At 42.6% G+C, this 12,667-nt stretch overlaps 1 protein-coding gene across 4 annotated transcripts; it reads left to right on the forward strand.

Moving 5' to 3' along the window:
* Window positions 1–693: 693 nt before the first annotated feature.
* Window positions 694–11,476, forward strand: LOC128750842 (SWI/SNF-related matrix-associated actin-dependent regulator of chromatin subfamily E member 1-like). 4 transcript variants are annotated; one of them, XM_053851412.1, is made up of 11 exons: window positions 694–749; window positions 1,880–1,926; window positions 2,204–2,247; window positions 4,801–4,899; window positions 6,176–6,268; window positions 7,377–7,508; window positions 8,378–8,549; window positions 8,911–9,083; window positions 9,619–9,720; window positions 9,786–10,020; window positions 10,565–11,476. In XM_053851412.1, exons 2-11 carry the CDS (start codon window positions 1,920–1,922, stop codon window positions 10,882–10,884), a joined length of 1,377 nt encoding a protein of 458 aa, XP_053707387.1. In that variant the 5' UTR covers window positions 694–749; window positions 1,880–1,919; the 3' UTR covers window positions 10,885–11,476. The 4 variants fall into 4 exon arrangements, with proteins under 4 accessions (XP_053707387.1, XP_053707386.1, XP_053707389.1 ...); XM_053851411.1 differs by lacking the exon at window positions 694–749 and having other exon boundaries at window positions 6,176–6,256; XM_053851414.1 differs by lacking the exons at window positions 694–749; window positions 4,801–4,899.
* Window positions 11,477–12,667: the final 1,191 nt, after the last annotated feature.

Below are 12,667 nucleotides of genomic sequence, written 5' to 3' on the forward strand. Positions count from 1 at the left end.
TCATTCATAGTCCATGACTGGCTGAACATGAATATGTTCATGTTTATTATTAGCTTTCATGAAATTCATTTGTGTTTTTTCAAAAGCCAATTCAAAAATCGAATCTAACAAAAATTAAAAAAAAAAGTCTTGGGACATGTATACCATCTAATCTAATCTTAAAATCTTTCAGGACATAATATGTATTAATGGGAATATTGAACGTCGTGCTCATAGGTTCAGACGTAGTAGAACATAGCATCACACATATCTTTTTTTCCCATTGGAAGCTCTAGTGAATTAGAGGACTAACAGTTCACATTTCATGGTACATTTTTTTAGCAATTGAATTAAAATTGTAATAAATCTTTATACCACTAGGGTGAGCTGTTTACGAATAATACCACGGTAGCTTGTGCGTTTCAAACTCTGCCATCGCTCTCCCTCTTTTTTCCATGGACCTAATACGCAGTCCCATCAACACGTTCAAAATGTTTATGATTTAATGTTGTCATATCTACCATCACCTCTACCTGACCCTGTCTCTCGCGGTACACCGGTGAAAAACCACTGCACTACAGGCTCTGCTTGGTCCTCACCAAGATGGCGTCCCTTGATGGCACGCCCTCCCCAGTCAAGGCGGTGTCTGTCTATACATGGTCATGCTGACGTAGACCGTGTACGAGTGTCTACGCAATTTTTCCTCGACAGGCCACACCCCCGGTCGACCGTTTTGGTCGTGAGTCCATCCAGCGGGAACAAAGGGTTGAGTATGTATGATCGTTGTCATCGTATTTGTTTACATTGTGCTTAATTTCCTTGTGAACACAGGGCTGTGTGTTAACTGCTTCAAGTGCATGGTGTGCTTCTGCGGATAAGATGAATAATTCGTTCCCAAATTCCAAGAAATATCGAGCGGAATACAACTTGTTAGCTTAGCTTCCATCTTGCGTCGCGATACATCGACTGGGTGTCCGTTCGACTTGTAACGATATCGTGTGATTTTTCCTTTATAGGAACGTGTCGTGTCCGTTCAATTGGAACGATGCATTTTAAACCACGGCAAACTTCATTCATTAAAAAAAAAAACAAATCCCGAGACACCGCCAATGGAAGCAAGGCCGAGGCGCAATTGTGCTTTGTCGAAATATGTAGATAATCCATTTTACTTCAAAAATGTATCTGTTTACACGCGTTGTAATTGAATTGTTGAAATTTAGTTTGTTTAAAAATCGCTCCAGATTAGGGCTGGACTATTGCGACACAAATAAAAACCGTTATTAGTTGACCCTTCTACATCGCATTCGGTTAATGTCCAATTCTTTTTTTTTAAATACATTTTATTTTTCCCCCAAATCCCGTTTTAATTTTTGGGCAGTCCTGTTTGTAGAACTTTCATCCAATATCGCGCTACCAAAACCAGATCGTTTTTCATGCTAACTACTGTTTTATATATAGAAAATTGTGGTTGGCATGAAAAAAAAGGTGCAAACAATGTAAAAAGAATATATCAAAAACAATCAAGCAAAGCAGAAAACAACAAGTAGGTACTAATAAATAATATATACACAAGTAGCAGCAGTAAAAAGAGCCTAATAACAGAAAGTGGCACACATCTGGATGTAAACGTGAATAATTTGTTATTGCACATAGTTATTTCTTTATTGCACTATGATCAATATGGTCAGTAATAAATGAATTTCGCAGACTGTTTTATCTGGTTTTGTTGTTTTTGTTCACTACTGAGATTTCGGGAAGAAGCTATCTCTGAGTCTATTTGTATATAAAGTATATATCCATCCATAGTGAGTGTTCTCCTTCAGCCTAAGTGTGTGTTTGCTGCTCCTGAGTTTTTTTCTTTGCTTTGTGAATCTAATAACTATTTGTCTCATACTTTTAGGTTGAAAACTACAGAAAGAATTTGCTTTTATCCACCATCAATGTCAAGTAAGTGCAATCTCTTGCCCCAGCTAATGCTGTTAGCTGTTGTTGCAGAAAGGACATGAGAGCTTGGCGATATATGAATTTTTACACATCACAGGAGGCTACGGAGGTGACTCGAAACGAAGTGTGGCTAGATTTCCAGGATACCAACGCACTTAATTTCAAAACAATGTTGGATAGGACAACAGGGACATTTTAGTAACAAGGACTACTCTTCCGTTTGTGTGCTTTCTCTGGTATTTCTCATGTTAAACTCCTGCTTTTTTTCCCCCCTGAACAGAACGACCTTCCTATGCCCCACCTCCACCCCCTGCCCCCACCACAGTAAGTATCACATTTAATTTCTCGTCACGCAAGTGTTCACACTGGGTAAACTTAAGCACATTTAATTATAAGATCCTAGACCTGCTTTATAGATGCCTTATACTCCAGGGTTTGTCTGTTTAACACAGAATATCGTGGAGTTTGTCAAGATGGGGCTGATATACTGTTTTGGTGTGGAAGAGGGATGTGTGCTTCAGGAAGTTGTACTGAAGGAAGCCAACCACAGCGAAGCCTGTGCGCCGCTCTGTGAGAAAGAGACTGTTTACATGGTGTTGTGGACGCTGGTATTTGTCATCATTTAGTGCTGTACCACAGTGGCATTGCTTTCAGCATAAGAACCTCACACGCGCAGACACGCAGCTTTTTGAATGTTGGAAATGTTCTGAAAACCAATGATTATTTGGAAGTGCAGAAGAACAAGAACAACTGATCATGCTCCGCCTTTGAATTAGGTGGATAAACCAACCTTTTGTCATTCAACATGAAGCATCAAACTCTGGGGAAGACTCAGTAAAACTCTGATTTACTGTTGTCCAGATGAGAGTGCTCGCTAGGTTTGAGCATGCAATTGTTGGTCAGCATGTCCATTGGACTCCGATGATCTGGAGTATGTGGACATCACATACCTCCAAATTACGCAGTGTCGAGTGGTGCTGAGCATTTTTGAACATGTAGAATAAATGGTAATGGCACTGTAGGACCATTTTCAGTTCAATGGAACCATTTCACAAGTCTACATCCACACAGAGCTGCACATTTTCTGAACGTTGTTGGTTCTGGTTTAACAGAACTGCCTTGTTTAAAATGAAGCCGTTTCTGCTGCCCACACTGATGGGAATAATCTGAAACAACCTACAGGGTTTCCACCATTCATTTTTTTAAACTGTGGCTGAGATGTGGCACAAACCATCTGGGGGAAAAAACGGGTACACAGCCAATCAACATGCGACAGAGAAACGTTGAAGCAGGCGAGCAAAGCTTTGACATTTACTGTGTTGGTGTCAAAAGCTTGTTTTCAATCATCAGAAGTAGATTTCTTCTCAGTCTGCAAACGTCGTCACAGGGTCCCTTCCTTCGTACTATATGTACTGGTGCGCGACTAGAGTTCCACTAGCAACGGACTTCAGTCGCCATGAGGTTCCTTTTTTTTCCGGGAAAAACACGCAGAAAACCGTCATGTTCATGTCCACCTCCCTGATGTGTTGTGTTATCCATTAGTTTTGTTGTTTCCACTTTGTTTAAATGCCCGTGATCATGTGAGATTTCATCTTTATAAGAGACCATTTTTCTAAATGTGTGGCGGCTCGTATTTAAGATGTGGTGGTGCGTTCACATGTGGCGGGAACTCTGAGTGTAGTTCACATGCCAAGAATGAAGGGGCACTGTCATGCTCTATTAGCGATGGGTGATAATGTATTACACATGTATATCACCGTATGTACACAATATATCACCAAAAACAATCCCCACTGTGGGAATTTTGCATTTCACAAGAAATTTTATGAACGACCGGCACACTCGCTGTATTGGACTTGCATAGATGAATAGGACGAGACCATGGCGCCCACGCACCATGTTCTCCAGCCATGCAGCATAGCATCGCTGTGTGTTAGTTATGGCGTGTTTGGTGGATTTTGTTTGTTGTTTTAAACTCATTTTTAATACAGGAAACTTTTGATAATGACATCGGTTGACTTGAGTCTCTGGATCTGGATCAGAGTTTGATTTATTAGATGGAGTGGTCCTGATAGGTTTTTTTGATGCAGTTGTCTGCCTTGCTGAGGCCTGACAGCCGACACCAGCGTGTGGCAGTTGTGGAGAGTGGTGGACTTTGGTTCCTGTAGTAGTTGAAAAGAAATGTTTTTCAGTTGTCCTTTTGACAAAATAGTTGTCAGTCCGTGTTCTTCATTTAGTTTGCGTCTCAACGATACTCATTAGCAGTGCTGGTGTTTATCATGTGACAAAAGGAAATGTGAAAGACAGGGCAGTTTCATGTATCTCTCCGAATATATTTCAAGATAGAGAGTGGCTATGGACCGTCGACGCAAACATCAGAGTGAACAGGCACGCCAGGATGCGCTTGTGAACGGAAAATACACATTTTACATTTTTAAATGATGGCAGGCCAAGAGATGGCCTGCCATCATTTATGTATTGACAATGTTACATTTTTTTTTTAATGTTGCAACAACATGGACTAATCATATATTTGGAGCATGTAATGTCATGGTGCAATTCAACCTTTTTCCATTTTTCCTCCTTTCATATTATGAATGTAACTTGTGTTAAACTCAAGACTCTTTCTTCTGTCTTTTGGCCTTATGGCCCCTCACCATAGTCATTCTATATATTGTGGCCCCTTGGCACAGAGTTACACAAAGATTCCTCGGACAAATGAATGCACAGGCGTAGTCTCTTATCTTTTTTTAAACTGCATGATATTAAAAAAAAAAGAAAAGAAATGATATCACAACCTCCTTGCCACTTTTCCTGTTATTCCTCTTGTTTGTACCCATTTCTCATTTGTGTTTTGTCTCATTTGTCTTCCATCAGCAAATGCCTTCCACCCAAGGGTTTGTAGGGTACAACCCTTACAGCCATCTGGCCTACAACAACCTCCGACTGGGAGGGAGCTCCGGAGGCTCCAGCAGGGTAATGGATCAAATGAGAGTTTGATATTAGGCTTGGCGTGTTATCACATTGTGACGGTCGCTGCAATACTCACAGTATTCATCACTTCACTACCTTATCACATTGGAATTATCCTTCAAAAAAATATCAGTTGCCTTCTGGTTTTATTTGAGCAACTCTGTGTTAAATTATATAATTATTATGTGTAAATAGTTCAATTAAAATAAAAAAAAAGAAGCTAAGAAGTATAAATCCCTTGCTGTCAAAGTCAATGCTAACTTACTCCTGAATAGTAACTGCACGACATTCTTACATTTCAAAAATCTTGACACAATTTCATAAATGAAATGCTCTAAAGGAAAAGTCATTAGAGCTATGGTATTAATGCACTTGAGTATTTTCATGTTTTTCTTCCCTCAATTGTCTTACGCCCCATAATACGCAGGGCAAGCATGTTATACAAACAAAAATGTAATGGGAATACAATTTAAACATGATGTCAATTTTTCATGAGGGTGTCACTGAGGAAACAATAAGGACAACTTTTCTGGAGATATTTTTATGGTCAGAAACCGTTCATCAGGGAATGATGAATCCGTGTGGGTGCAGGTTTTTGGTCCAACTGATCCGAACTGCACACTACAACCATTCAGGTGTATGAAGGCTTGAATCATTTTTGTCAGTCTGGTGCTGTTTGTCCGTCTGACATCTGATTGGCTCACCTATATGTGCTTGCAGTGCTGGAACAAACTTTTTGACATGGGAAACTCAATCATTTGAAGCAATAGCTCAAGTTAACTGACTCATAGTTAACCTCAACTGGCTTTGTAAAAACAAACAACCAGAGCACCTCATCTCAGGCTTCACTTATTTTGAATTTTCCCTTCAGTTTGCTTTCTGAAACAGGCCTGGTTCATAGGATTGATCCAAATTTTGCAACCTTTGCGAACTCACACTAAGTGTGTTGGTCATTTAAGTTGACTCATTGCGAGCCCAAGTACCAAATCTGCTGTCTGAGTAAACAATTACTGAGTATTTATCATCATTATTTAAACCACAACCATGCTTAAAGTCATTTCCCTGCATTTTCCAGCGATTGACTATTCCATTGGCCCGATGTCTGTTTCTTTCTTAGTGGCTCTCATTTTCATATTATAGGGAGCTGCCAACAATAAGGCCAGAGGAATGTGAAGGGTTATGTATTTCCTTTTTGGCTGTTTTTGTGCTGTGCATTAAGAGCTGTGCTTTTATTAGTGGGGAAAAAAATCTTGACGCTGTTGTCTTTTCTCTTTCACAGAACTCCTCAGGCATCACTGTCCCAAAACCTCCCAAACCGCCAGACAAGCCCCTGATGCCTTACATGCGGTACAGCCGGAAGGTAAGCAGGAAGGTAAGACACCCATTCATGGTGTCTGCTTTTACTGCTTGTCCTCCGATCCCCTGAATGGTTGCAGGGATTGAGGGTGAAAACAGCCAAGCCATGACGCCTTCACTACCAACTATCTCTTTAAGTTCTCTCTGGGCGGTCCTCAAAGAGTACTGGTCCTCTTCATCTGTATTTACATGCTCATAGCTATCTCCCTATTCCTCATTTAAGGTGTGGTCACACTAGGGCCAGTTTATCTGCGCCATCATAAGAGAAGCACAATTGCTCCCTCCCATCTTATATCCCGGTGGACCTGCTTATCATACTAACCCAGGCTGGCACAGTAGCCTCTTACACCTGAGCAGCATCATAGCGCATGAGGTGCGATATCATCGTTCAGTGACTACACTGTCAGTAACACCATGGAGAGTGCACGCAGGATTCATTGGCTATGTTCGCCATTATGTTCGCCATTGGACTCGCCGTGTGTTTGCCTACTTGACAACTGTTTTTGCTTTTGTTTGGCAAATAAACATCTCATTTTATGGGTAGACAGCTTTACTTAAGTTAATAGTTTTTTTTGTTGTGCACTCAACAGTGTGGAACACAACACTCTGTTAAAGCTGTGGCAGAGGTCCGTCATGACTTCATGTCTGAGCTGACCTCAAGGCTGACGATGCGATCCTGTTGAAAACCTCGGCATTCTTGTGTCTTGTCCGGCTGCTCCTGGATGCCATTTTCTGACCCAATCTCCAGGAAACTATGCATCAGCTTGTCAGACCAAAGTGAAATCTTTGTTACTGCGAGGTTTTTGTTCTGAATGGATCGCTTGACTTTAACGCACAACAATGTCACTTTTTTCCCCTAGTGAATGCCTGACTAATATATCCCTTGATCGTGTTCACATCCAGCCGTGCTGTTCTGTGGAAGTGTGCCATGCTCAGCAGTTGCTCAGCAGTTGCTCGCTTGCGGTCGCACCGACTGTCGAATCCAGGCTTTTAACTGAAGCGTGGCACATTTGCCCGAGTGTGACCATACCCTCTGTCTTCTGCCTTTTGTTTCCTACTTTGACTTGCACATCACAGGTCTAAGGATTATACCTGTCGTGATTCTAGTCTTTGTGAAATGTTAGGTGTGGGATCAAGTGAAGGCATCCAACCCTGATCTTAAACTATGGGAAATTGGGAAGATCATTGGTGGCATGTGGAGGGACCTGACGGATGAGGAGAAGCAGGACTATTTAAACGAGTATGAGGCTGAAAAGGTGAGTATGGGCTGTGGAATTATGAAATTGTCTTTGACATAAAATTGCCTCACAATGTGTGCTAAAATTCTCAGTAAGAGGTCATTGTATATGAAATGACAAACCCATATTAGAGGAGTCATTTCACAAATCGTTTCCAGTTCTTTCATATGATCAATTGTTCGATCATCGATTATTATGTATTTTTTATATTCTGAAAATATAAGCCAGTGAACTTCTCAGATGATTTTACAGTTTTGTGTCAGTGAAATGAATATTGAACTGAACTTGACGTTTAACATGGCCTGTCAATTTTTAAGCTACAGTGAGTTTATCTAAATTGATACTTCTTGTATCTTTTTCAGAACTGCGGCAACCAATAATGCCTCTTTATACAAACAGTTATTACTCAACAACCCAATCCAACAGAACAGATACCGTCAAGAATATTCTTTAAAATAACATCATTCAAAAACGTGCTAGTCGGTAGTTGGTGACTTGCCAACAATCAAAGTATTTGTTGGTTGCTGTCCTAGTGAAGTTACAGGAGTTTAAGTGGGAAGTCTCTTTCTCTCATTTTTCAACTGAAAGTCACTTAAAAATAAATTGTATAAAAACCTAGGAGGAATGAAAATTACCCCTACTAGAGGAAATTGACATCAAACACAGTTTTCAGTACTTGAGTACAATTTTAGCATGTATTTTTGGATAGTGAATGCTGTCCAGCTTATGGTATGTTTGCTACTTTTTTATTAATTTGTTTATTTTTTAGTCCCTTCATACTAGTACTTAATCGTTTGTTACATGCTTTGCATCTGTTGAAGATGTACTAGATTTACTAAATTCAACAATCGCGTGAAAGCCACATTGACTGTTTTGCTGGTTGGCAGATCGAGTACAACGACTCGCTGAAGGCCTACCACAACTCTCCTGCCTACCTGGCCTACGTAAATGCAAAGAACCGAGCTGAAGCAGCCATGGAAGAGGAAAGCAGGCAGAGACAGAGTCGTATGGACAAAGGCGAACCATACATGAGCATCCAGCCTGCTGAAGACCCTGACGGTTGGTTTACGTTGCTTCATCAAGTGGGGGTGGGGACTATGCACGCAAGTCGGAGGAGATGGAGTTATTAAGAATACCATAAGTCTGGCACATCCATGCCAACGCCATGTAGGAGCTCGAGCTAGCTATTGGAAAAGACTTGCTACTACTTGGTGTCCAACTGTCACCATGTCTGATACATGCCACTGAGGCAACAGCACAAACACCCTAGTGATGGTAGCAGTGCCAGCATGTCAACCCCTAAACCACTTTGTGGAGAATGGCAAGGTACATCCTGCCCAATCCAATGGGATTTTGGGGTGACAATGCTGCTCCAGATGTCAGTAGTTCTCATTGATTACTAATGCTCACTGTTTTTCAGACTACGATGATGGGTTTTCAGTGAAGCACACTGCTGCAGCTCGCTTTCAGCGGAACCATCGGCTCATCAGCGACATCCTCAGTGAGATTGTGGTGCCAGATGTTCGTTCTGTAGTTACTACAGCCCGTATGCAGGTTCTGAAGAGGCAGGTCCAGTCCCTTATGGTCCATCAGGTTTGTACTTGTACTCTGAACATTCTGTAGCTGCACTCATGGTAGATGACTTGGTTTGTTTGCAGTTTGCAAGTGAGCCTGGTGAATGACCAAAAGCCCACAATAGTTGGCATTTCTATCGTGGTTAGGACATTGTGAAGTTCCGCCTTTAGATAATGCTTTCCCCTCTCACTCTCGACCTAACCATCCAAAACAAATGGCTGACTTTTACCTGGGCTCCAAACCAAACTTAAGGCTGTGTCCAATTTCTCACCCTAACACTCGGTTTTGCTCTTTCACGTGTCAGTGCAGTGTGTCCCATTACTCTTACCACTTGAAATGATCCCTTCAAACAAGGGAGCTCTGTGCGTTTCAACCAAATGGTCCCCACAAAGGCATTAGATCCTCACAATTGAGGATGAACCAGCCGTGCGTGCACGCCCACAAACATACCTCTGTGCTCATATTTAACCAGATGTCCTAAAATGTTGAGTAGAATACTTCAGTCTGAACATTTGTGACTGTGGACATTAAACAAAGTTGAATGTCTGCTCAGAGGAAACTGGAGGCAGAACTTCTTCAGATTGAGGATCGACATCAGGATAAGAAGCGGCGCTTTCTGGAAACCACAGATTCTTTCAACACAGAGCTGAAAAGAGTAAGGGCACAGAGTATATATTGTCTTTGTGAGGACCTTTGTTTGTGATGAGCTTTTGTGTCTAGCTTTGTAGTCAAAAAGTGGAAGTGGACATGGAGAAACTGGCAGCAGAGATGGCAGCAGCCGAAGAGGCAGCCAGGCGTCGGGCCGAGGAAAGAGAGCGAGAAGCGGCAGAGCAGGCGAATGTAGCTCAGCATGGAAGTGAGGAGGCAGCAGCAGCTCTGAATGATACTGTTGCTAACATGGGTAGCAACGGCTCTGGGGGCAAAGGAGAGGGAGAGCCCACTGCCATGGAGAAAGGTAAGGCTTCTTCAGAATGAACCTGTTTTGTATTGTCCGACCAGTTCAATTTGTATTTTGTTTGTGAAAAACTGCAAAAGAATTACTGGATAACTGTTTCACTTTGGTCCTTGAGGTTTTCATTGTCCACGCCTCGAGGTTGGTGTTGGTCTTTGCTGGCATTGAACTTTGTCCACGTCACAAATAGTCAAACTGCTCATGGAAAGTACTTTGACGTGCTTCGGCCTCGTACCTCTGGTGTGGCAGATCTCCCGCCGTGCCACACCAGGCTCTGTTCTTCACCAGAAATGGAGCGTAGCTGCTGTCAACGTTTTCCCATTCACTTAGTCACACTGTTACATCCTTGACCTCACGCCTTAAGAGGCTATATCAACAACAGGAGAGCAGAGAAGTGTGGCATAGCCGTTTCTCATTCTACACAACAGATGGGTCACTAGAATATGGTGGCTCATGAGGTGATGATGTTTGTGTATGAGAGCCATCACATTGTGACGTTGATGTCTTTACATATGTTCACGAATGCCTGTGTCGTTCAACTTCTCAGATGAGATTCCGGCAGAAATGTCTTTTGAGGCCCAGTCTGGCACACCGCCAACACCGGACTCCCCATCATCTGCACCTAAAGCAGCCACTCCTGAAGTCAGGGAGTCCTCCACTCCCAACAGCGCCGTGCCTGCCGAGGATGGAACGGCCAGCAAGCAAGCCCCCTCCTCAGATGGCAAGTCCACAGCAACAAGGCTGGGACCCCCAGTCCCTCAGGTTGAAGACCGTACCAAGTCCACGTCTCCCACCGGTGCCAACCTGGAAGAAGGTACCTCTCCAGCAGCACCTCTGTTGCCCCCAAACCAGGATTACGAGATGTAATTGTTGTGCTGGAATCTCTGAGGTGAGTTGACCTGAGTTGAGTCCGTGTCAACCCTGGATGGATGATAAAGTAGTCACCAAAGAGCTACACACACTCATATCATTGTTCAATGGAATCCTCCGTGGCTTCTGCTGGATGGGGCTGCCACGTTTTTACTCATTTTCCTCTCGTCCCAGCTTGAAGGATCAATGTGCTATTAACTTGCATGCCCCCTGACCGTCATTCTCCTCACCTCAAACCCACAAGGCTTAGTTGACTTTACTAGGAGTTCCTATTGTTAGACATAGAACCTTTTAGAATCACAAGGGTCTTTTTCTAGTCATGAGTCAAGTGTGCGTCCGTCTGACGTGTGAAAATCGCACAAACTTCAAATGGGAATTCATTGCAAATTGGCGTTTGTCATGGAAACTAAATCCGGTGAGGCTGACTCATGAATGTTTCCTGCTTGTTTCACGTGGATTTAACCTCAACACGACTGTTTTCTTACTTGAATTAGACTACTTCAGTATGCCTTTCTTTTTTTCCCCTTTGTTTTTATTGCAAACAAACCTCTCTTTGTATTGTATAACGTATATCTGAATAAAGATACAAATTCTATCTTTCTCTTCTTCATGCTTTTTATCACAGAGTACTACAGGGTGGTTGACACCTCAGATAAAAATGAAACGACACTGTAGGTGTTGGTTACTTTTTAAATGTCTTAATATTGAAGACAAAACACTGCTCCAGTCTCACAATTCATACATTAGTTGTGTGTGTCTCAGCGATCTTGTGATACTGCGGCTGAAGTCTACGATCATCTCCACTGGACACCGGCCGACTCATCTCCATCTGAGATGAGCCCGATGATGGTGGTGTCATCCGCAAACTTGATCAGCATCACTGACTGGTGAAGCCGATCAAGGCCTGCGCAAGAACGAGATCGTTCAGAGGTGCTTCTCGGTCGCTGATCCATGAAGTCACAGTGTCTGTATACAATAGCATACAAGTCTGCAGCTCCTCTTTAGCTTCACTTGTCCAGATCCTCGTGCTCCTCACAACAGGCTTTGCAAGCTTCGATCTCTGTCAGTAGGAACATTAAGTGGTCAGAGTCCCAGTGCAGCTCGAGGGAGGGCGGTATAAGCGTTGTGCAGTGATCTCTGCACTCTGGAGGAGCATTTTACCACCTGCTTGTACCTGGGAAGCTCCTTGCTCGCTGAAGTCACCAAGCAAAATAACAGCAGAGTCCGCAAGAGTTCGCTCCAGATGTAGCACCTGGTCTGCGAGCACACGCAAGTGTCTGAATACAGTCAGATATTCTGGAGGTAGTGTTGTCCATCTATTACCAGAATGATAGATGTGGAGTAACAAAAGCACCGAGTCGCGCTTTTGAGCCCTTCGCCTGGTTGCTAAGTGAGTCGTGAGTTAAACCAACAAATCAAGTCCTCTTTTTGTGAGAACTAACAATAAAAATGACCTGGGTGCAGGAAGTTGAAGACAGTCAACACATCTGCTGATCATCGTTGCGGGATGCAAAACATAGCTGATATGAGAGGCACTGAGTCAGAAGAAGAATTGGTTCGGCTCATGGTTCGACTCGTCAAGAAGGTTCATCTGCGCTCTGGCACCACCAAGTGGACATTAAATATAAGATTCTGCAAGCATGAAGTTTTGTTGCCCAAAGCTTTCAGTAGGATTGTCGTCACCAATATGAGACATAGATGGGGGTAAATGCTATAATGGTGTTTGAGAGGACATGGATAAGTTTTACACACACACACACACCAAAATATAATTTCAATT

This window comes from Synchiropus splendidus, chromosome 19, assembly GCF_027744825.2.
Source record: "Synchiropus splendidus isolate RoL2022-P1 chromosome 19, RoL_Sspl_1.0, whole genome shotgun sequence".
Taxonomy (NCBI): Eukaryota; Metazoa; Chordata; class Actinopteri; order Syngnathiformes; family Callionymidae; genus Synchiropus; species Synchiropus splendidus.